The following is a 26,439-nucleotide window of genomic DNA, read 5'->3' on the forward strand; positions in this document are numbered from 1 at the left end:
ATCTCCTTTCAAGTGGAAAGAAACTGAAACAAATAGATAGGGTAAAATGTCTTCTAAGTGCTTCTGGGCCATCACTAACAAAATATTGTTCTAATAATAAAAGTTATTGCTCCCTGCATACAAGTGAGAAGAATGAATGACAGATTTATCAAAATGAAAACAAATCACATATTGGAAATTAAAAAATGAATTTAAAAAATTAAAGTTTCAACAGCCTTTTTATAATACGGCAACCAGAACCATAGCAATTATCCAGATGAAACCTAACTGGAGTTTTATAAACCTGCAACATAACTCCTGCCTTTTGTACTCAGTGTCTCAACTATTAAATGAAAGCATGCCATATGTTTTCTCAACCACCCTGTTAACCTGTGTAGCCACGTTTTAGGGAGCTATGAACTTGGACCCTAAGATCCTTCTGCCCATCAACTGTTAGGAGTCTTGCCCTCACCATCCAAGATTCTCTTACCTTGCCGTCCTTGTCCTTCCTTCTGACTGGAACATATCTGTCCTGCACTCTGTGCAGTTGGTCTTTAAACAGCTTCTGCAGGTGGGACGTGGACTTGCCCAAAAACAGTTGTTCCCAATGATCTCTCCCTAGTTCCAGTCTAATGCTCTCGTAATTTTTCCTCCTCCAATTTAATACTCTCCCACAAGTTCCATACTTATCATCTGTAGCTATCTTAAAATTTAGGGAGTTGTGGTCACTTTTTCCTAACTGCTCACCTACTGAAATTTCAGTTACCTGGTCAGGCTTGTTACCCAGCACCAGATCCAGCACATCCCCTCCACTGGTTACACTGTCTATATATTGATCTAAGAAACATGTGGTGGATGCAAAGGGGAAGAAACTGAATAATGTTAAAAAGAATAGAACCATGTATGAAGAAATGAGTTATTTGGGACAGGAACAGGCTGAAATGATGGATCCACTAGGAGTGTATGCTGTAGATCATAAGGCATTGATTCAAAGATCCTATTGTTTGATGCTTTGTAAGAAAGATCATCAGGTGAAATTAGGAAGGTTTTGTTCAAGAACATAATGCTGCTGTTTCTGTGGTGAGATCACTGTCCAGAGAGGGGTATGAGGAGGCAGCAAAGACCTAGTATTTGGACTCAGCAAGAATATTATGCCGATGTTTCTGTGGTGAGATCACTATCGAGAGAGGGGTATGAAGAGGCAGCAAAGACCTGGTATTTGAACTCAGCAAGGTAGAGCCAGTTCACTGAATAACTGCACCACCTTTGTCAACAGGTTGATAGTAATTTGGGATAGTGAGCAGAATGGAGTCAGTCAGCATTGAGTATCTAGAGTGGGAAAAATTGCAAGGTCGAATATTTCATAGTCAATTTGCAGCAAAAGAATACCTGAACGAGGCAAGAGATTAGAGAGAGAATATAGTCAAGTAAAGAAGACAAGTAAGACAAACAAAAAACTCAGCTTCACGAGGACAGGGAATTTGGCATGATGTAGATCATAAAGCTAATTGAAAGAAAAACACTGAGCGGGAATAACATATCCTCAGTTCATTTTACTTTTGTGAGACATGCATTTATGATGTGGTAGCATGATGACGTACAAGATTCACATTCTTTTTCATAACTATAATGCATTATGTGAACAGCAATGAATGCTGAATCAAACAACATATTTACAACATCAATCAAATATTACTGAAATATTAAATACACAACAAGGAGGATGAAACAAAAGCCTCAGATGAGCATTGATTGTTGAGGACTAGAGAGGGAAAAGGCCAAAGATATCATGAAAATGGGTAAAATTGGGAGAAGAAATGCAGGTTGAAGGAAAGTGAAACTGAATTCAAGGTTTCACGTTTGTAGTCCTTGATATCAGGTGTAGAAAGCGATGAAGATGAATCAAGGTAACTTTGAGAAAGAATGCATTGGCTATCAGAGGGAGATGTGAGGACCGAACATCTGGAGTTCAACATGCAACAAGCTCAACGATTCCAAAATCCCTCAATACCTGGAAGCAATATTTCATCACTTGGAAAAAGTTGGAGCTGCAGACATTTCCTAAGGAAAGAATATGGCTGTGGGCCCACAATTATTTGTGCATTCTTTACAAGAAAGAAAGTGGAAGTCAATGAAGGTGAACAAGGTAAAACAAACAAAACGAATTTTATTGGAGAAAAACAGCCGAGTATTCCTGGAAGAGAAGTGGCACTGAATTCAACAGTAATCCGAAAGATGATGGAAATCTAAAATAAGAACAGAAAATATTGGAAATATTCAGCAGGTTAAGTAGTAAATGTAACACTTAAAGTCTGCTTTCTCCCTTTCTATTGATTTGCCTAAAATACCCTGCTTGGTCTATATTAGAGAAAGTGAATGATTGTAGAATCATTCCAAACCAGGTCTATTACAAGCAGCAAAGATAAATTGTTTATCTCAAGATAGCCACTGTGTGCATTTGTGGTGTTGGAGTTTCAGAAAACTGCTCCACAGAACAAAGAAAAACATTTATTATTTTATCTAATTTGATATTGTCCTGTTGGCTACAGACAATATCAACAATTGTTTATGTACATTACGTGCCTCCCCAACCAGGTGACGAATCAAGTATAAGAGGATGGTTTAATCATCTTATGGATAAGCAATAGACAGCTATGCATCATCCATGATATTTACCAGACACCCTATTCACTATCTCTGAGCCAGAGCCCTGGTTTTCAGTGACCTTGTGTACCCTGCTTGAACTGTCTCAGTACTGATAAGCAGAGGCCCAATGAGTCAGGTCTGTCTTATGAGACCACAGGAATGGAATGTATTCATAGCCCATAATACTTCATCTATTCTCAATCTTGCAATGTCATATGTTACTGTTCTCCATTTTTAAACTATCTGCTTGTGCATTTCTTCATTTCTGATTTGCAATATTGTCTTCTCTCTAACCTCATCTAAGAGTCTGTCAAACTAGATGTTAGTTATGATTTGGGAAATCTGTACCACTTTGAACAGATACCATGAGCCAATACTATTTCAGTGCTACTTGGATGACACTTCAATCATAATATCAAATAATTATCAAAAAGCCCAACACCACAGGGTTGGAAATGTGTACCCATGAATAAGAATGTCTGGAAGTTTAGAAAGTTAGGAAGTATAGTGGCAATGAGGGTAAAGTTTTTAATAAAAATATTTACTGTGCTTCCACTATGCAAGACAAAACACAATGATTGAAATCGTCTAAATACTTATTAAAATAACAATAAGGTGCATTTCCAGAAGCAGGTGAAAATAATGCATTCAAGTCTTTTCCCAAGTGCCTTTATTTCCCAGTGTGATAGCTAATTAAGACAATTGTTCAATGAGTTAGCTTGGCTCAGTTGGTATCATTTTTCTCTTTTAGGCAGAAGTTTGTGTATCCAATCATCTCTACCACTTAAGCACATGAATCTAGCCTGTCGGCTCGGTTTTGTTAACTGAATCTCTGTTGCATTGTTGCTACTGCAGTCTTCTGGGTATAATATTCAGAGTGAAGCCTTAACTTTCCATTGAAGAGGTTGTAAATATCTCATGAAACTAATTGAAGAACCAAGAGTTCTTCCTAAATTTTAAATTACATATATCCCTTAACACCAGCAAATTGGTATTGGTTTACTATAGTCACATGTACCAAGATACAGGTAAAAGGATAGATTAGATTCACCTTTATTGTCATTGTGCCGAGTACAGATACAAAGCCAATAAAATGCATTTAGCATCTGACCAGAAATGCAAAGGCTAGTGTTATTTACAAAATAGCTATAAATTAAAAATAGAGCACACAAATATAGAAGTACTGAGACAGTACAATACGGATGCAATACTGCTTAGTGCTGTGATGAGAGGTTCAGCAATGTCACAGCCTCAGGGAAGAAGCTCTTCCTCTGCCTGCTGGTGCGGGAGCGGAGGCTTCTGTAGCGCCTACCGGATGGGAGAAGAGTATAAAGTCCATGGTTAGGGTGAGATGCATCCCTGATAATGCTCTTCGCCCTGCCCAGGCAGCGTTTATGGTAGATGTTCTCAATGGTGGGCAATTGGGTGCCGATAATCCGCTGGGCAGTTTTCACCTCACACTGGAGAAAAAGCTCTTAAGCCAGAGAGCATAACTTCACTCACCCCAACATTGAACTGATTCGACAAATTATGGATTAATTTTCAAGGACTCTATAATTCATGTTCTCAATATTATTTATTACATATTTATTTATGTATTTGTGTATCTGCACAACTTATATTTTTTTAATATATTGGTTGTTTGTTCATATTTGTTTTTCATTCCCTGCTTTTAATATGATGGCCCTCTTGTAAATTGCGGGCTAAGGTTTTGATCTGCAATCCTTAATTTTGAACCTCATTCCCAAACTTGGTGTTGCAGTATTGGTGTAGATGGGTTGGGAATGAAGAGATGTGGGAGAGCCCCTTGGGCTGGATACTGCTGATACCAGCCCATACTTTGTGTATGTTGTATAAGGAGGAAGACTTATTCCCTCTCAATCATCAGGCTCTTGAACCAGAGGGGATAACTTTACTCAACTTCACTAGCCCCATCGCTGAACTGCTCCCACAACCTGTGGACTCACTTTCAAAGACTCTCCCACTCATTTTCTTGATATTTATTCTTATTTATTCATTATTTTTATTTTGTGATTTTGTATTCTTAATTTGTATTCACATTTTGTTATCTTTTGCACATTGGTTGTTTGTCCGTTCTGTTGGGTGCAGTTTTTCATTGATTCTATGGTATTTCTTTGTATTTACTGTGAATGCTCACAAGAAAATGAGTCTCAGGGTAGTATATTCTGAGAAATATGTACTTTGATAATAAATTAATAAATGTACTTTGAACTTTTGCCTTGCATACTGTTGATACAGATCAAAACATTACACAGTACATTGAGCTAGAATAAGGAAACACAATAAAAATACAGAATCAACTATAAACACTACTGAAAAGGTGCAGTGCAGATAAACAATAAAATGCAAGATCATAACAAGGTAAATTGTGAAGACAACTTATCATATAAGAGGCCCATCCAAGAATCTGATAACAGTGGGATAGAAGAAGGCCTTGAACCTGGTGGTATGTGCTTTCACCTTTTGTACCTTCTGCCCAATGGCTGCTTTGCTGAGGCATAGAGGAAAGGCAAGTTATCATGGCGTGCTGAGCTGTTTTCACAACTCTCTGTAGTTTCTTGCAGCCGTGTGTAGAGTAGTTGCCATACAAAGCCATTATGCATCCAAACAGAATGCTCTCTTTGTTACACACATCAAAGTTGCTGGTGAACGCAGCAGGCCAGGCAGCATCTCTAAGAACAGGTACAGTCGATGTTTCGGGCCGAGACCCTTCGTCAGGACTAACTGAAAGAAGAGCTAGTAAGAGATTTGAAAGTGGGAGGGGGAGGGGGAGATAGAGATCCAAAATGCTAGGAGAAGACAGGAGGGGGAGGGATGGAGCCAAGAGCTGGACAGTTCATTGGCAAAAGGGATATGAAAGGAGGCTGTGGATAGACATATCAGAGTGGGAATGGGACGTGGAATTAAAATGTGCGACCACTGGGAGATCCAGCTTACTCTGGTGGACAGAGCGTAGGTGTTCAGCGAAACGATCTCTCAGTCTGCGTCGGGTCTCGCCAATATATAGAAGGCCACATCAGGAGCACCGGACGCAGTATATCACCCCAGCTGACTCACAGGTGAAGTGTCGCCTCACCTGGAAGGACTGTCTGGGGCCCTGAATGGTGGTAAGGGAGGAAGTGTAAGGGCATGTGTAGCACTTGTTCCGCTTACAAGGATAAGTGCCAGGAGGGAGATCGGTGGGGAGGCATGGGGGGGGGACGAATGGACAAGTGAGTCGCGTAGGGAGCGATCCCTGCGGAAACAGAAGGGGGGGAGGGAATTCCCATTCTGATATGTCTATCCACGGCCTCTTCTACTGTAAAGATGAAGCCACACTCAGGTTGAAGGAACAACACTTTATGTTCCATCTGGGTAGCCTCCAACCTGATGGCATGAACATTGACTTCTCAAACTTCTGCTAATGCCCCTCGTACCCCATCCGTTATTTATTTATACACACACATTCTGTTTCTCTCTCTCCTTTTTCTCCCTCTGTCCCTCTCACTATACCCCTTGCCCATCCTCTGGGTTTTCCCCCCCTCCCCCTTTTCTTTCTCCCTAGGCCACCTGTCCCATGATCCTCTCATATCCCCTCTGCCAATCACCTGTCCAGCTCTTGGCTCCATCCCTTCCTCTCCTGTCTTCTCCTATCATTTTGGATCTCCCCCTCCCCCTCCCACTTTCAAATCTCTTACCAGCTCTTCCTTCAGTTAGTCCTGACGAAGGGTCTCGGCCCAAAACGTCGACTGTACCTCTTCCTAGAGATGCTGCCTGGCCTGCTGTGTTCACCAGCAACTTTGATGTGTGTTGCTTGAATTTCCAGCTTCTGCAGATTTCCTCATGTTTGCTCTCTATGTTGATTATATAAAAAAACTGTTGAGGGTCAATGGGGATTTGCCAGACTTCTTCAGCCACCTGAGGAAGTAGAGGTTCTGCTGAGCTTGCTCGGCAGTAACATCAACATGGTTGGACTAGGACAGTTTATTAACAAAGTTCACAGCTGGGAACTTTAAGTTCCCAAACCAGTTAACCTGTATTTGATTTCGTTTGAAATTTAAGGTTCGTCAAAGTTTTTTGTTGAAATATCCATTGCTTCTGAACTTCTTGAACTATCAACTTCCATTTCAAATATTCCCAGTGAATTGGCCTCTACTGTTGTCTGTGGCAATGAATGCTACAGATTCACTACCCTCTGTCTGAAGTAATTCTTCCTCATCACTTTCCTGAAAGGACTTTCTAGTATTCGGAGGCTGTGCCCTTTTGTTTTAGACTCCCGACTATAGGAAACATGCTTTCCACATCTATGCTATCTAGGCCATTCAATATTCATTAGTTTTCAATGAGATCCCTCCTCGTTCTTCTAAACTCCAGCGAGTACAGGTCCAGAGCATTCAAATACTCCTCATACATTAACCCTTTCATTCCTGGGATCATTCTTGTGAACCTCTTCTGGACCCTCTCCAATGCTAGCAATATCCTTTCTTAGGTAAGGGACCTAAAACCGCTCATAATACTCCAAGTGCTGTCAGACCAATATCTCATAAAGCTTCAGCATTACATGTTTGTTTTTGTATTCTAGTGTTCTCAAAATGAATGCTAGTATTGCATTTGCCTTCTTGACCATTGACTCAACCTGCAAGTTAACCTTTAGGGAATCCTGTATGACTCCCAATTCCATTTGCAGCTCCAATTTGTGAAATTATTTATTTATTTATGTTATTTTATTGATAATAGGCCCAGCAACCCCCAAATTAACTCTAAACTAATCACAAGACAATTTACAATGACCACTTAACCCACTAATGGTTACGTCTTTGGATTGTGGGAGGAAACTGGAGCACCCAGAGAATGCCACGCATTCCACAGGCGGATGTGTAGACCCCTTGGGGTTTTCCTTAATCCTGTCCGCCATGGCCTTCTCATGGCCCCTTCTGGCTTTCCTAATTTCATTCCTAAACTCCTTCCTGTTAGCCTGACAATCTTCTAGATTCGTATCATTACCTAGTTTTTTATACCTTTCGTAAGCTCTTCTTTTCTTCTTGCCTAGATTTACAACCGCCTTTGTGTACCACGGATCCTGTACTCTACCATCCTTTCCATGTCTCATTGGAACATACCTACTCAGAACCCCACGCAAATATCCCCTGAACATTTGCCACATTTCTTCGGTACATTTCCCTGAGAACATCTGTTTCCAATTTATGTTGCCTGACTGTTAGTTTGTGTTTTGCATCTTGGCCCCAGAGGAATGCTGTTTCATTTGTCCGTATTGCTGTGCATGGTTGAATAACAATTAAACGAACTTGAACTTGGTACTATCTAATAATAAAATGAACCATATCCTCACATGTAATTTTCCAGTATTTCATAATATAGTTAAGACTTAACGGTAAGAAACTAATGGGTAATCATATAGTTCAGCTAAAACTTATGGGGCAGCGTGGTAGTATAGCAGTTAGCACAATGCTTTAGAGCACCAACGGCTCGGGTTTAGTTTTGCCACAGCCTGTAACAAGTTTGTACAATCTCCCCATGAATGCATGGATTTCCTCCAGTTTACTTCCACAGTCCACTAAGATGTACTGGTTAGTAAGTTAATAGAGCATTGTAAATTGTCCCGTGATTAGGCTAGGATTAAATTGGGGGATTGCTGGGCAGCACAGCTCGGAGGGCTGGAAGAGTCAGTTCCATGCAGTATCTCAAAATTTAAATAAATAAATAAATAAATAAATAATGAAGAATCTATTTTTCCTGGATTGCAGTAAAGAACAAAAAATAATTTTGCTCATAATGGTATGAAAATCAAATGTGTGGGATTGCTTAAATGCACACAAATTCAGAAAATTTGCCAAAGAATAAATTAATACTATTGATTTTTTTAAAAAAATGATATGGCATTTTATTTAAACCAATGCAGATGAAAGCTATTGTAAACATATTGTTCAAATGGAAAGTCAAAGGACATTAGAACTGAATTGACATATCAATTTCAAAGACTTTTCCTCTCACTTTCAGATCATTAAAGCAGTAGATGAAATGTGGAGCAATGATTAATTTTAGCTAATCAAGGTCATTTTAAGGTATCAGCTTCACATCCTGCCAAAATAACCATGGCTTGCTAAAAACGTATCATGACCATTACAGTATGCTATACCATTATCACATTTATTATTGCTCAATTAGATTGGTCCTTAAAATTCCATAAAAGGTAGAACTTCCTCACTTAACATATTTATTATGATCCTGATTCACATTCAACAGAGCATCGTGTTCATCTCCCACTCATTCTAATCCTGATTCATCTCAAATACTGCTTAATGGAGGTTCTCGTTAATTTTGTTCATAGAATATGAAATTTTCATTAAAACAGAATGTTCTGAGCATCAGTAACCAAATATTATATTATGTCTTAATGTAGTTTCTAATGTTCTGTGGGTACAAAGTAAATGCAGTGAATGGGAAAGAAACTGCCTTGACATTGGGATTGATAGTACCAAGATTATTGCTGACAAAATCATTTCTTCTGTTAAAGGTACATTACTTGGCATTAGTGAAACTAATTGTGGTAGTGACACTGTTGTGAAGTAGTTTTATTCAATACTTCAAAAGCAGGAACTATTAGTTATGGTTCATGATGCTTGAAATGGTGGCTATCTGACCACATGAGTGAATCAGTCTGTTGGGCTGGCTGACACCTCATACAACAAGATGGAGTGTCATAACTTGGCAAATCATTCTGCAGTGCTATTATTAGTTTAGGAGCTCAAGAATTTTGAAATCGCATCCAAAATAAATGGAAGGATAGCTCCAATCAGTACGTGAAAATAAGCGGCAACTTAGTGTCTGAATCATCTCTTCACATTCAATAAAGAGTGAATAATGTTCACTTTTTATACCGAGATTTCATATATGGTCCTGAGATCTGTAAACAACTTTACCTGAGAAGCTATTTCAGCTCAGGGCATTCTGGAGTTCAGAGTTCAATTCCAGCGCCATTTGTATGTCCTCCCCAAAGAGCACGTGCATTTCCCCTGGGTGCTCTGGCTTCTTCCCACGGTCTTAAGATGTACCAGGTAGGTTAATTGGTCATTGTAAATTGTCCTGTCATTAAGTTACGGTTAATCGGGGTTGTCAGGGGTTTTTGGGGTGGTGCAGCTCGAAGGGCCTGAAGGGCCAATTATGCAGAGTACCCTAAATAAATAAATAAGGAGAATTAAATTGGGTGAAATTCTACCTTTGAAAATTTTGTTACAAAGCTGTATCTGAAATTTGGCAAATCCGTAAATTAAATGGGAACATTAACAAGGTATGCGCAAGACTTTAAACCGCAACTTTAATTCAATACTGTTTAACGTTTAACCTTAATGAACTCATGGAGATCTCTGCAGCTGGACAGTCAGAAGGACAACTAATTTGTTCCTACTCCCATAGAAAGCCAAATGTGAGAGGAGCTTGCTTGTAGCAAAGAAGTAACTGTCAGTGTAGATGAATAGAAGGCATGTATTTTTTCAGGAGCACAGAGGGCAGAGTTGTTCCAGTTTATTTTTAAAGGATAAATGTCTTCCTGCTTTGGAAGTGTAAATATTCTCCTGTGGTAACTTGTCTTATTTAAACTTTAATTATTATCTAATCAAGATAAAATACTGTTAAATGTGTTTCATCGGCAGTAATATAACAATGTGGAAAAAACAATCACTCTTACCTTTATAACCTTTAAAAGAGCATTTCTTCTTTGGACACAGCCTAGCAGGGTGTACGTTTGTTTTATTAACACCTTTGTTTAACACTAACATGGTACCTTGCATTAGTACAAAAACAAATTAAAACAGATCTTCAGAATTATGTGCAGGATGATGAGTTGGTCATACTTCCTGCACTAATTCATCTGTAATACAATTGTCCAAAGGAGGGAGCCAAATCATTCAATTCAAATATAAACATTTATTTATTTAAATATGTGTTTTATGGACAAATGATTCATTTTGAATTTAGCAGTCACTTAAATTCGTAAGATCCTGTTTGTAATTTTGAAATCTCCACCAGGCCATCCTTTGTAAATCAAGGAACCTGACAGAGAAAATATCAAGGAACTTGTTTATCATAAATGGAGCATCATGTTTTGTTATTTTCTACTCTATTCCTGTAGTGCATATCAAGTTCAAGTTTAATTGTCATTCAACCATATACAAGAAAACAGCCAAATGGAACAGCGTGCCTCTGGGGCCAAGGTGCAAAACTCAGTACAACAGTCACACATAGCTCATATATACATGTTGTTATGATAGCAGAACACATACAGTTAGAAAAAAATAATATAAAAATAATAATAATACAGCCCAAGTCCCTGAGTGCGTGGCCTGGTGATTGATAGTACATGGGTGTTGTCCCTCAGCCATGTTTCTGCAACAGTTCCTGATCCTGTGCAAGTACAGCCACAGACTAGCACAATTCAGCTTTTCAGGAAGGAACACTGGAGCATAGCACCAACAAGAGGGGACACCCACCAAACCACTACAGAATCCAATGGCACACAGCGAGCTCTGGCATCTCTTTTGCCAGCGACCCTGAGGCAGACGGGCCTTGTCAGTACAGCAAGTGAGTCGATGCAGCTGCCCCACCATCAGTCCCTCCAATGAACCAGTGAGTTGGACTCGCAATATTCTGCTTTACCAATGTCCAATGGGGTCTTGTGATCACAAGGAAAACGTCCAAGCCAGTCATTTCACCATATGTTTGACCGCACACTATCTTCATGCCCTCTTCTTCCCTAGATGGACGAAGCAAGCTGCATACCGGGTGCACAGCAAATCCAGCTCCACCACTATCCAACAGCTCGCTGGTGGGGTAGCACTGCCATACCTGATGTTCTTAATACCCCAGCAGTGTCTTGTGAAACATAAAAAAAGAACATAAAGGTTGAACAATTGCAGCTTTGGTTGGCCTCTGACAGGCCACAGCATCTGACTGTGCTGTCATCATACCAGCCATGAAGAAAAATTGCTTTAAGACTTTGTCACCCTTTTAAAGATTGTGACTCTCTGGGTTTGCATGTTTCAAAGACTGTCTGTTCAGAGTCCTTGAGTAAATACTGTGCAATTTAAGATTCACATGTATCAGTCCTTACCTCTTGCCATAACAGCTAAAACTCAAAATATGACCCAAAATCTGGCTGCCATTTTCTAATTTCAAAGATAAGCAAAGTCTTGTTAAGTCATGAACCAGATTAGCAGCTGACAGTAGAAAACCAGAAACTGCCATTTTTTCCAGGTGTACAGTTTATTTGTGTATCAAGTGGAATCATTCTTCAGATCAATAGGAGTTAGAAGTCCTCTTCACAACTAATTTAAGTTGCAAGAGTCAAAACAAAATCTGGAGTAAAATTGGACTCAACTTGGTGTGCACCTTAGGCACTTGTCTGCAACAGAGAATGCACATTGTAGTTCTGGCTATTGGGTCTGCTTTCTATTTTGTGCCGTGTTTAGGAAATAGTCTATGCCTTTACTCCTTCTACCAAAATACATAGCCTTACACTTCCTGACACTATATTCCATCAAAATTCCAGGTGCAAAAATAACAGAGTTGTTATCATGGGTGACTAACTTCTCTAACTTCTGGCACCTGATTAGTTCCAAGGGTTTAGGTGGGGCAGAGTTTGTTAAGTGTGTCCAGGATGGATTCCTGTCACAGTATGTGGACAGGCCGACTAGGGGGAATGCCATACTAGATCTAGTACTAGGTAATGAACCGGGTCAGGTCACAGACCTCTCAGTGAGTGAGCATCTGGGGGACAGTGACCACCGCTCCCTGGCCTTTAGCATTACCATGGAAAAGGATAGAATCAGAGAAGACAGGAAAATTTTTAATTGGGGAAGGGCAAATTATGAGGCTATAAGGCTAGAACTTGCGGATGTGAATTGGGATGATGTTTTTGCAAGGAAATGTACTATGGACATATGGTCAATGTTTAGAGATCTCTTGCAGGATGTTAGGGATAAATTTGTCCCGGTGAGGAAGATAAAGAATGGTAGGGTGAAGGAACCATGGGTGACAAGTGAGGTGGAAAATCGAGTCAGGTAGAAGAAGGCAGCATACATGAGGTTTAGGAAGCAAGGATCAGATGGGTCTATTGAGGAATATAGGTAAGCAAGAAAGGAGCTTAGGAAGGGGCTGAGAAGAGCAAGAAGGGGGCATGAGAAGGTCTTGGTGAGTAGGGTAAAGGAAACCCCAAGGCATTCTTCAATTATGTGAAGAAAAAAAGGATGACAGGAGTGAAGGTAGGACCGATTAGAGATAAAGGTGGGAAGATGTGCCTGGAGGCTGTGGAAGTGAGCGAGGTCCTCAATGAATACTTCTCTTCTGTATTCACCAATGAGAGGGAACTTGATGATGATGAGGACAATATGAGTGAGGTTGATTTTCTGGACCATGTTGATATTAAGGGAGAGGAGATGTTAGAGTTGTTAAAATACATTAGGACGGATAAGTCCCCGGGGCCTGACGGAATATTCCCCAGGCTGCTCAACAAGGCAAGGGAAGAGATTGCAGAGCCTCTGGCTAGGATCTTCATGTCCTCGTTGTCGACGGGAATGGTACCAGAGGACTGGAGGGAGGTGAATGTTGTCTCCTTGTTCAAAAAATTCATAGGGATAGTCCGGGTAATTATAGACCAGTGAGCCTTACGTCTGTGGTGGGAAAGCTGTTGGAAAAGATTCTTAGAGACAGGATCTCTGGGCATTTAGAGAATCATAGTCTGATCAGAGATAGTCAGCATGGCTTTGTGAAGGGCAGATCGTATCTAATAAGCCTGATAGAGTTCTTTGAGGAGGTGACCGGGCATTTAGATGAGGGTAGTGCAGTGGATGTGATCTATATGGATTTTAGTAAGGCATTGACAAGGTTTCACATGGTAGGCTTATTCAGAAAGTCAGAAGGCATGGGATCCAGGGAAGTTTGGCCAGGTGGATTCAGAATTGGCTTGCCTGCAGAAGGCAGAGGGTCATGGTGGAGGGAGTACATTCAGATTGGAGTCCCACAAGAATCTGTTCTGGAACCTCTACTTCTCATGATTTTTATTAACGACCTGGATATGGGGGTAGAAGGGTGGGTTGGCAAGTTTGCAGACGACACAAAGGTTGGTGGTGTTTTAGATAGTGTAGAGGATTGTCAGATATTGCAGAGAGACATTGAGAGGATGCAGAAGTGGGCTGAGAAGTGGCAGATGGAGTCCAACCCGGAGAACTGTGAGGTGGTACACTTTGGAAGGACAAACTCCAAGGCAGAGTACAAAGTAAATGGCAGGATACTTGGTAGTGTGGAGGAGCAGAGGGATCTGGGGGTACATGTCCACAGATCCCTGAAAGTTCCCTCATAGGTGGAAAGGGTAGTTAAGAAAGCTTCTGGGGTGTTAGCTTTCATAAGTCGAGGGATAGAGTTTAAGAGTCGCGATGTAGTGATGCAGCTCTATAAAACTCTGGTTAGGCCACACTTGGAGTATTGTGTCCTGTTCTGGTCGCCTCACTATAGGAAGGATGTGGAAGCATTGGAAAGGGTACAGAGGAGATTTACCAGGATGCTGCCTGGTTTAGAGAGTATGCATTATGATCAGAGATTAAGGGAGCTAGGGCTTTACTCTTTGGAGAGAAGGAGGATGAGAGGAGACATGATAGAGGTGTGCAAGATAATAAGAGGAATAGATAGAGTGGATAGCCAGCGTCTCTTCCCCAGGGCACCACTGCTCAATACAAGAGGACATGGCTTTAAGGTAAGGGGTGGGAAGTTCAAGGGGGATATTAGAGGAAGGTTTTTTACTCAGGGAGTGGTTGGTGCGTGGAATGCACTGCCTGAGTCAGTCGTGGAGGCAGATACACTAGTGAAGTCTAAGACACTACTAGACAGGTATATGGAGGAATTTAAGGTGGGGGCTTACATTGGAGGCAGGGTTTGAGGGTTGGCACAATATTGTGGGCCAAAGGGCCTGTACTGTGCTGTACTATTCTATGTTCTATGTTCTATCTGTCACATTTTTGCCCATTTTCCTTATCTGTCTTACTGCAGACTCACTGATTCCTCAACACTGCCACCTCTCCTCCGCCTATCCTCATATTGTCTGCAAACTTGGTCAGAAAGTCATCAATTCTATCATCCTAATCATGACATATAACATGAAAAAAAGCTGTTCAAACACCGACTCCTGCAGAATACCGCTAGTCATTGACAGCCAACTAGAAAAGGCCCCCTTTTTTCCCATTCTTTACCTCCCGTCAGTCAGCCAGTCTTCTATCCATGTGAGATTTCCTTTAATACTATGGGTCCTTATCTACTTTAGTAGCCTCATGTGCAGCACATTGTCAAAGGCCTTCTGAAAATTCAAGTAAGTAACATCCACTGACTGTCTATCAAGGAATTCTGATTCTGCCTACTTTATCTTGTGCTTCCAAGTACCTTGAAATCTCTTCATTAATATTGGAGTCCAATATCTTCCTAACCACTAGAGTCAGGCTAACTGGCTTTTAACTTCCTGGCTTTTCCCTCCTTGAAGAGAAGACTGACATTTGCAATTTTCCTGTCCTCTGGAACCATTCCAGAATCTGTTGATTCTTAAAAGATCACTACCAATGCTTCCACAATCTCTTTAGCTACTTCTTGCAGAACCATGGGGTGTTGTCCATCTTGTCCAGGTGACTTATCACCCTTCAGACCTTTCAGCTTCCCAAGCCGCTTATCCTTAGTAATAGCAACGGCACTCACTCTACCCCCTGACTCTCTTGAATTTCTCGTATTCTGCTGGTGTCTTCCACAGTGAAGACTGACACAAAATACTCAGTAAGTTTGTCTCACATTTCCTTGTCCCTTCATTACTACCTCTCTGAAGTCATTTTCCAGTAGTCCTATATCCAGTCTCACTTCTCTTTTACTCTTTATATTATTGAAAACATTTTTGGTATCCTCTTTGATATTATTGGCTAGCTTACCTTTGTATTTCATCTTTTATCTTCTTATGGCTTTTTTTTAGTTCCCTTCTGTTGGTTTTCAAAAGCTTCCATATCACCTAGTTTCTCACTAAGTTTTGCTATATTTTATGCCCACTCTTTTGCTTTTATGCTCTTTTTGACTTCCCTTCTCAGCCACAGTTACCTCATCCTGCCTTTAGAATACTTCCTTTCCTTTGGGATATATCTATGCAGCACTTTCCAAATTGCTCCCACAACTGCAGCCATTTCTGTTCTGCGCTCATCCCTCCCAGTATTCTCTTCTAATCAACTTTGACCAGGGCTCCTTTCATGCCTCCGTAGTTCCCTTTACTCCACTGTAATACTGATACATCTGAGTATAGCTTTTCCTTCTCAAACTGCAGGGTGAATTCTATTATATTATGATCACTACCTCCTAAGGGTTCCTTTAGCTTAAACCCCTTAATCAAATCTGGTTAATTACACAACACCTAATCCAGAATTGCCTTTTTCCTAGTGATCACAACCAAACGTTGCTCTTAAAACCCATCTCATAAGCATTCTACATTTTTTTCTCTTGAGATCCAGCACCAACCTCATGTTTCCCAACTACCTGCATATTGGAATCCCCTATGACTATTGTAAAATTCTTCTTTTTACATACCTTTTCTATCTCCCATTGCAATTTATACCCCACATCTTGGCTACTATTCAGAGTCCTGTATATAACCACCATTAGGGTATTTTATTATTCTTGCAGTTTCTTAACTCTACCCACAACAATTCTGCATTATACGATCATGGTTCCCCAAAAGTGGTGTCAATACTTTTTAATACATGGAACAGTACAGCAAAAGCCTACAATATTGTGCCAAATTAATTAAACACCTAACTAAAGTAATGCTTTCTGCCTGGCCCTTTATTAAATGCATAATCATGTGACTATCTGAGAGCTTCTTAAGCAGCTCTATCATATTTACCTTCACCACTACCCCTAGCTGTGCATTTCAGGTACCCACCGTATTCTGCATTAAATAAACTTGCCCAGCATGTCACCCTCTCATCTTAAATGCATGCCCCCTAGTTTAAATATTTCAACCCTGAGGACAAGATACTCATAGTCTACTCTATCTATGCCTCTCATAATTTCGTGACGTTCTATCAGATCTCCTCTCAGCCTCTTCTGTACTTGAGAGAAGAATCCAAGTTTGCCCTACCTCTTCTTTTAGCACATGACCTCTAATACATCCCATTGAATCTCTTCCTGCACACTCTCCAAAGCCTCTACATTCTTCCAAAAAGGAGGCCACAGGGTTTGAATGTGACATTCCTAATGTGACCTTGCCCTAATCAGAGTTTTATAAATTTACAACATATCTTCTGACTCTAAAACTTTGTACCTCAATTAAAAAACACATGCATGTCATGTGTCTTCTTTATAACTCTAGCAACTTCTGCAGCCTCTTTCAGGGAGCTATCCTCTTGGAACCCAGGACCCCTCTCCTCATCTGCACAGTTAAGAATCTTGCTATTGTCCACTTACAGTTGATCTCCACAAATGCAGATCAAACTCCATCTACCATTTCTCCACCTCAATGTGCAGCTGATGTACAGTATATATATCCCACTACCTTCTTCGCCAATCCTCTACTCTCTACTCCAGCCACAAGCACCACCAATCTGTCACCATGAGTTGTTCATGCTTGTTGCACCTTTGGAGTTTTCAATTCCTCCCTGTGGTCACATGGGCTTCCTCTGGGTACTTTTGTTTCCCATCACATCTGAAAGATATACAGGTCGGTAGATTAACTATCCCTAGTGTGTGTCTGAGAGACAGAATCTGGGGGGAATAAAAACTGATTAATGTAGAATTAGTATAAATGGATGTTTGAGGAACAGTGCAGATTCAGTGGGCCAATATTTCTGTTTCCACATTGTACTTATTTCTCAATGAATCTCTGAAACTGCTTTATTCAATACTCTTGGGCAGTAAGCAATGTGCCCAGGGAAAGTATGATGCAATAATTTAATATATTTAGAAAAACACTGAGACAATTCGGTTGGAAGTTGTTCACGTAGCATTGATATGTTCCGCCATCTCTTTTTTCAGACTTGGGTATTTACCAGTAGGATAGTTATTAAATACTGGTTAATTTTTAGTGGTAACCGTTACACAGCTTCCATGTGCTCCAAAAAATATGGTCTTCATATTGTATAATAATGACCATTTAATCCAAGTATTTTACGTTCCTCAGAAGTTGAAATACTTAACTCCGTAAGTTTTTATTTCTTCCCCAACTTTTGAATTAGTGTAATTAATATAATGTATATTAAATACAGAAGGACTAGAAGAATTGGCACTAAAACTGATGTCTTGAATCAAATACTTCAAAACAAATTAAAAGACAAATTTCAGTCCAGCATTATCTCTAGGCAAATACACATTCTCAATAGAATTTAATAACTGACTATTTTCATTTTAAGTAATAGTATGTTTCTCAGCCTATATTCCATTGAAGAATTGTATTTGAAAGAGCAGGATAGATATTTTTGGAGTGTTTTCTGTAATACTTTTGTGAATCATAACTTAAAGAATTATTCCTGATCAATGCCTCTTCAAATCACCCCTCAACATTCTTTAGTCGAAGAAGAATTACCTTAGATTCTCTAGTCTTTGGTAGTTAGACTTCCATCCCAACACCAGTGAAATGGATTCTGTGTTGGCAGAAGTAGGTTAAATGTTTTCTAGTGAAGGTCTCATTACTGTAATTCTCTGGAGCATCACTTCCACAATCTGTACTCTAGAATTAATAGCCTAACTTTCCACTAAAAGCTGTAGTTCCTTTGTGCCCAGAGGAAGAGCAGAGGCGTCTCTCGATTTTCTAGAATAAAACCCTCAGAATTTGGCAATGCTACTCTAGTACTGGTTTATTCAGCCCATTCATTCAATGGAAGAATTAATTATGGAAAGAATAACTATTTAAATCTATTTAATCATTTGCAATCGCACTCCAGGATTGCTAAGCACACTCACTTTGGTTTCTAAATGGCTGAGGTGAGAATTTTTTGATGACAGCTCTGACACTCAGTAAGCCTGGGGTGCGTTGGTTCTTACTGGACGTCACCAAACAGATTCTAGGGGCAAAGCTGCACCCACTCCAGCTAAAAATGGGTTCAAGAGAAGGTGATCAGAGAGCTCTCATGGCTCATTGATCAGAGAAGGATCTGAGACAATGAAATGGAGATCAATTAGAATTCGCTCCATCATAGAAAAGTAACTGAGCTACATATGTCTACTCATATCAAGGGGAAACTATATGAACATTTGATCAGTGTTTATTTTAATTATGATCTGTTAGAAGACCCTGTGTATATATTGATTTTAAATGTAATAAAGTATGCAAGAGTCTAAATCAAATTTTAAACAATTACTCTATGGAGCAAACATTGCTGTCTAATTCTATTTCTAACCCACTTTTATCCAATTATTCTTTAATTTACACAACACTAGGGTTTTATGTTACATGAGTTTATGCTTTCTTGGGTCATATTTGGGTATTGTTACTAATGCACTCCCTGTGGCTTTGAATGACTCATTCTAATCCCGTTGAAATACAGTATATTCAGATGTTTCCGAAGAGAATGGTAATTGGTAATGCATGAGTATGGAAGGAGCTGGGTGGCAGGATTTGCAAAGAGAGTGATAGGATTAAGGAATGAGCTACTAGAGGAGGTGGAAAAGGCAGGCGTAATTATGTTTAAAAGAAATATTTGGACAGATACATGAATAGGAAAGGTTTAGAGGATTGTGGGCCAAACTCAGACAATGGGATTAGTTTAGATCAACGTCTTGGTCAGCAGGGATTGTTTCTGTGTTCAATGATTCCATGAGTGGGCCATAATTTGCTACCAGAGTAATGGTAATGTAAAAATAGTGTACTGTGATTTTGTCTCAATTGATGCAGCACCTTTGGGTGCAGTGTTAAACTTTAAAATCCTATTCTGATACACCCCAGCATAAATTTAATTGCAATGACTTCTCAGCATAGTGTCAGTTGCATTGTTAAAACACGAAAGTTGGAAGCCTATATTTGAGTGATAAACATGAAGTACACTCACCCACAAAAAGTGGAGTATTCTCCTTTCAAGTATATATGATAAAAAAAATTAATTGCTGTCAAAATGTTTCTGATGCTTAAAGATAACTATTAAAAGTATCAAACCTCAATCCTTAAGGTACTTACTGCAGATGAAATTTAAATCTAACCCCAAACTGTAAATTTAATTTGTCTTTATTTTTCCTTTGTCTATAATCTTGTCATATTCCTGCATGATTCTGATTTCTGTGAATGTACTTAATTTGGCATTAGATTCACTAGTTTTGCAGTTCGTTTTTAATCATTATACTGCCACAATTTATCGGTGTGATTGATTATGGAGATATTTTACTTTATTCGATTAATTTACAGATAGAGCACGGGTCCTTCAGGCCCTTTGAGACATGTCGCCCCAGCAACTCCTAATAAACCTAACAGAATCATGGGACAATTTACAATGACCAGCTTACCTACCCGGTACAGCTTTGGACTGTGGGAGGAAACTGCAGCACCCGGAGGAAACCCACACATTGCACAGGAAGGACATAGAAAGACTCCTTAGACTCCTTACACCTTAGACTCCTTACAGAAAGGCACCGGAATTGATCTCCAAACTCCAGAATGCCCCGAACTGTAATAGTGTTGTGCTAATTGCTACGCTATTATGGTGCCATATAAATGTAGATATATATAGCTATTAATTTGACCAATTAGAATGAGAACAATGAGTATTGTACTTAGTGCCCTGCCTCTACATAGCACATGAGGTTCAAATGGTCATATGCTTATTAGCTTTACATGGTTATCATATTGCAAGATGGTAATTGATGAGCTGCATCATTATGGGGTGGCCTGGTAAGATCAGGTTCCTGTTTTATGAGTTATTACCGGGATGGCTACAGGAAGAGAGGCACCGATTGGGATTTCGGCATCAGTCTGTGCAGGAATTAAATTTGGATCTGAGGAGATCTGTGAGGATGAGTGTCATTGTGATAAGAGTTCATGGAGTGCATAACTGGTGAAGAATTTCACCCAGCATTTGTAAAACATTGTGCGGCACAATAACGTTTAAAGCCCAGGTTCTTGCATCATCTGTTTCAGTTCTGAAATACTTTGTTTGTTGTATTGCTATCACTTCACAATTAACAACAGTCATTTCCATTTACATTGCACAAAAACGTAATCCAAGACTGGAGCGTCAACAGCAGCAAGATATTGAGGCTAAACCTTAGAAGGAGATGTTGGGATTGATGACCAAACCTGATCAAAAAGAGATTTTAAGGAGGGTCCTGAATGTCTCTCACAGAGAGAATGTCTGGTAGAACAGCAATCAGAACATCTGACTTTGCTAGCTGAAGACTCGGAAGTCGAGGTGGAACAATTACATGTGCAGGAGTCCAGTTATAGGATAGTTCTTACAGAATCAGGTTTAAATATTGCTGGCATACATCATGAAATTTATCAAATTGGTTATATTTTTGGAGGAGATATATACAGGTACAGGTGTGACGATGGAATGAGTTGCGAATTATAATAAAAATTATCACATTAAGGACTTGTTTAAACAGAAGACAGCCATTCAACAATCACAGGGGAAATAGCAAGTTGAATTTGGTTTAAATAAGGATGTGGGGAGCAGAATTCTGAGTGATCTTAGATTTGGAAAGAGTAGAAGATGACATTTAAAGGGTGATGCTCTAAATATCTTTCGCAGAAAATGATCTATTCATGATTTTGGTGCTGGCAAGTAGTACCATATATTGCTGGAAAGAGAAACAAAGTTAACATTTCGGGTGCTAGCTCTAACCTGAAACATTAGCCCTGGTTCTATTTCTGCACATATTCCCTGACCTACTAAGTGTTGCCAACGCTTTCCCTTTCTCTTGCAGATTTCTAGCATGTGAGTTTGTTTTGTTTTCCTCAACAATGTGCTTAGTTTCACAACAGTATTAATAGAAGTTATTCTTTGGTAAAGAACTAGCTTCTTTGTTTATTTAATCATTTCTATGTCACCTATTATGAATTCAGCCCAGGTTTTAAAATTAATTTTCTCAGCTTTTACTTCTCCATGCACGAGGAACCTCAAACTGTCACAAGGTTGTCCAATTTGTGTTTTGTTTAGAGTAATTAGCTATTCTATTGTTCCATAGCAATTCTGTTATTCTGTGATACCTTACAGAGTCATAGAAAAGTACAGCACAGAAACAGGCCCTTCAGCTTACTTAATCCATGCCAAATGATTTAAACTGCCTACACCACTGACCTGCATTGTGACCATAGCACTCCATACCCCTACTATCTATGTACCTATCCAAACTTCCCTTAAACATCGAAATTTAACTAGCAACGCCACTTCTGCTGGCAGCTCATTCCACACTCTCACGACCCTTTGTGTGAAGAAGCTTCCCCTCATGTTCCCCTTGAACTTTTCACCTTTCACCCTTAACCCAATGCCTCTGGTTGTAGTCCCATCCAACCTCAGCGGAAAAGGCCTGCTTGCAGTTACCCTATCTATATTCCTATCATAATCATAGCTGATGTGATAAGAATTATTGTTTTATGCTTTAATAGAATAGAGTTCAAATTTACTTCATGTTAAATAAACAGCACTTACATAAGCATTTTGAAATATCACAAACTTGAATCATTATTTTTCAATGCAAACGTTCAATTTACTGAAATGCCCACATATTTGAAAGAGATTTTATAAGTGTGTAGGCAGTAAGATATGATAGAAACAGAAACCAATTAAAAGTGACTTTAACCAATTTGGAAATAATAGTTTTATCAAATCACCTGCTATTTAGTTACATTGCTCAGTACTCCAACAATAATTACAATGCAGATTAAAGTATTTATTAGTATCTATTCAGTTGGTGATGACATTGCTGCTGATTCAGAGTGACAATTGAAAATGCCAGAGAAATTGGATAACTTAGCAACAGAATCAGAAAAAAAAAGATCCAACATCATTAAAACTATTGTCCTTTGATTGATTCAAGTTGTGTGTTTGTATTTTATAACAGATCGTGTATTTGGCTGCCACCTTGCTGTCCTCTGCAAGCGTGAGGGAACTACTGTTCCAAAATTTGTGAAACATTGCATCGAGACTGTGGAAAAAAGAGGTAGGCTTCTGTTTATCATTGCTTGTTTGCAACTTTCAATAGAATTGCTTACTAATGACACTATCAAATTTCCTGACTGTGTGAGGTTATCCTGAGGTAACTTGTGATATTATGGGAAGATTTATTCTACTCTTCTTTGCACTGTACTCAATAGTCACTTAAAGTATTTTCCCTGCACCAGGATTCAGGACATTTGCCAAAGTGAAGGAAAGGGAGCTAGCAATGATATGATGACAGTTTATATGAAGTATAAACATTTGTCCACAATAGACAATGAGCAGGCACTATTAAAATGTTAGACAAGCACTTTAGCTCACTAATCCCACAGGGCTGCTGGATGATTTGGAGGGTGGGTGATATTTTTTCTGGCACTACTCATTAGCTCATCTGCCTGTGAACTCTAACTTGTCAATAACAATAACTTTAATATCTTTCATTAAGTTTTAACTAAGCTCTGTTAATAAGTTGCCTTTGGTTCAATCTGGCAACTGTACTTCATCACAATCACTTTATGTCAGCAAAGAACACCGTGAATACAATTGCTTGGAGGAACTACTTAGAGCTAATTCTGAGTCTGTTCATGCAGCAGAAACAAAATGTTACTTACCCAGCACATGCATAGCAACTATCCAAGGTGAATCAGAGATTCGTATTAGGTGATATGCACTGCAAAGCCTGGATATTAAAGATTTATTCTTGTATGCAATTAAAATAAAATAGTTATAAAGTGTTATAGCTAGCATCAGACGTAATAATTTTTTGTGTATCACCGTTCAGTGAAATCTGTGTTCAGTACTTGTAACGTGCTGGTGCACATTGGCACCGTTTGTATTATCGACACTGATTATAATGTACAACAGTCTGCAGGTCGTGCATGAGATACTACTTGCGTATGGTGTTGTGGGGAAACCTTACTTGGAAGTCTAAGGGAGTATTAGATGATTCCCTTACTAATTATTTACTGGGGACAAAAAAGATAAAGGTCAGAAATTCCTTCAGGCCCATTTTTCATCTTAAATTAGCCAGAATATACAGAACCTTAAATAAATCTGTTTCAGCTGTGGACAACCCCAGGACCAATCTCAGCTTTATAAAACTGTCTATGATTAACTTTGGAAGTGGTTTCAGAATTTTTTCAACATTCTTTACTCCCAGAAGACTATGGGTGCTTAGCTGTTGAATATAGTGAAACTAGAGCTTGATCTGGACACCAGTGGACTGCCATAAGATATTGTGATTAGCTAGGAATAAAACTGCAGAATCAACCATAACATTGAATGATTGAGTAAGCCAGAAGAGTTGAGTAGACTATCCTTGTCTCAACTTCCTGTGTTTTTAATGCTCTTAGCTATTAGTGGACACCAGTCTTATAACTTCTTCGTATTCACAACAATGTCAGTATCTGCAACAAGACTGTCACACTGGTGATAGAGTTCCGGTCAAAACTTACTCTTCTCTAATTTATGTCATTTGGCAATATTTGTAAATGAGTAAAAAATAAAATTTATGGACAATATAATTTGGTTTCTCAATATCAACTTGGCTGATATGCTAATACTCCTCACTTCAGTCTGTGAGTCAAAAACACAGGGATTAATTAGAAATCTTCAAAATTTGACAACAGTGCAGGTGGGGAAATAGTTAAGCCCTCCAATGAAAAGGAATAAAGTTGCTTTTAAATAGCAGAATTGCTTGCTGAAGGGATCACCAAAGGTAAATATTCATTTCACCAGGAGTCTGACTTATCTTGAAAATTCTGGTAACACCAAGTATATTGGCACTAATTAAAATTGGGCAATCATGTCCCTTTGTCAATGGTGATATCCTTCAAATGAGATATGCATCCAGGACCATAAGGATGAAAGAGATCCCTTGGCATTGATTAATCAAAACAAGCGAGTTCTCCTAATATCCAATATTCCTGTCCAAAAGCAGATTAACTTGTCACTCATTTCATTTGATGTTGTAAGTACCTTACTGGTGCATTTACCTTCATAACAAGAGCAACTACACTTCAATAATAATACCTTGACTGTGAAGCTCTTTAATACTGTCTTGAGAATCTGAAGGCTAATCATTTCATAGATTATTTCCTTTTGATACTGGGGAAGCTGTGAAATGTACAAGCCTTCTATTTCATTATACACACAGAATTGCAGATGATGCGATTCCAGGTGGATGTTTAGCTCGACTACAGTTTTCAGCTTCAGAAATAAACTTGTCATTAGCAAATACAACAGCTCGCAATTGGTATATTATCTTGACATAGACAGCTTTCCACATCATTTTACAGTGGGGAGAAGGTCAGAAAAAAATGGACTGAAAAAACTACCCCTCAACCGATGAGAAGAGGCTACAACAGCAATCGAGACAGATTTTGAAAATAAAGGTTGTCAATTTAGGAAGGAATTTCAAAGGGTTGAGTTAAGGCAGCTAACGGTCTAAAACAATTTGACATGAATGTTCCCAGCTCCTTTCCCTCAGCAGAATAAAGATAGAGTTCCTGGTCCTTGCCTTCACTCGAGCAGTCCCTGCATTCAGCAGATCATTCTCTGCCCTTCATATATTTCTGCTATTTCCACCACTAGGCATACCTTCTCCTCTCTCCCCCTTTCAGCATTTTACAGGAACTGTTCCCTCTGGGCCTCCCCGGTCTGCCTTTCCATCTACACCAACCACCACCCCCATCCCCCTTCTCACGTCGCTTCTCATTTAAACCACAAACTTTGCGGTATTTGTTCTTTTACTTTCATCCCACTGTCCAGGGAGCCAAAAAGTCTATCAGGTGAATCTGTGGTCATTTGCCCTTCTTCTAATCTTGTATCCTGCATGTGGTGTTCACAATGTGCTCTGCTGTACGATGGAAGAAACCAATTGCACATTGGGTAATGTTTTGCAGATCATTTGTATCCATTCTGCAGGAGTGACCCAAGGCTTCCTGTTGTCTGTCACATTAATTCTCCACCCTACTCTCACTCTGATCAGACAGTCTCTGGCCTTCTGTTACAGTTCATGCATAATGTGCTTTGTCATATAACGTAGGCAATAATGACCATGATTGTACTCAGCAAATTTTTCCACTGAAATGGTTTGCCATTGCCTTCTTCTGGGCAGTGTCTTCACAAGACAGGTGACCCCTGTCTTTATTGATACCCTTCAGAGATTGTTTGTGTGGTGTCAGTGGTCACATAACCAGGACTTGTGATATGCACCTGTTGCTCATACGAACATCTACCACTTGCTCCCATGGTTTCATGTGGTCCGGATTCAGGGGCGGAGGGGAGGTTCATGGGGGAGGCTAAGCAGGTGCTACACCTTTCCCAGTGGTGATCAGCATGCTAATAGAGGGAAGCAGTACCTTACATCTCCTTTCATGGAGACATATCTCCACCCCACTACTCTGCTACTATATGTACAATGAAACCCAAGGCATGCTTGAGGAACAGCACATGATCTTCCCTCTGGTCACTTGGCAGCTTTCTGAACTGAATTGTGATTTCTGCTGCTTTCAATAACTTGATTTATACCTGCATCAGTTGTCTGTCTGCAATAATAATTTTGCTTGTTTATTTTCCCCTTTTTTTCCCTCGAGGAGTGGAAGATCAGTTGGTAATATCTTCTTGCCTGGCATTTTGCACC

At 39.6% G+C, this 26,439-nt stretch overlaps 1 protein-coding gene across 3 annotated transcripts in view; it reads left to right on the plus strand.

Moving 5' to 3' along the window:
* Positions 1 to 26,439, plus strand: part of arhgap15 (Rho GTPase activating protein 15) — a 737,150-nt gene that overhangs the window by 475,816 nt on the left and 234,895 nt on the right. For all 3 annotated transcript variants that reach the window (XM_072258610.1, XM_072258612.1, XM_072258613.1), the window contains exon 11: positions 22,702 to 22,800. In XM_072258610.1, the coding sequence (XP_072114711.1) occupies positions 22,702 to 22,800 (99 nt within the window). The remainder of the gene's footprint in view (positions 1 to 22,701; positions 22,801 to 26,439) is intronic.

The sequence above is a fragment of the Mobula birostris genome, chromosome 5 (assembly GCF_030028105.1).
Source record: "Mobula birostris isolate sMobBir1 chromosome 5, sMobBir1.hap1, whole genome shotgun sequence".
NCBI classification, from domain to species: Eukaryota; Metazoa; Chordata; class Chondrichthyes; order Myliobatiformes; family Myliobatidae; genus Mobula; species Mobula birostris.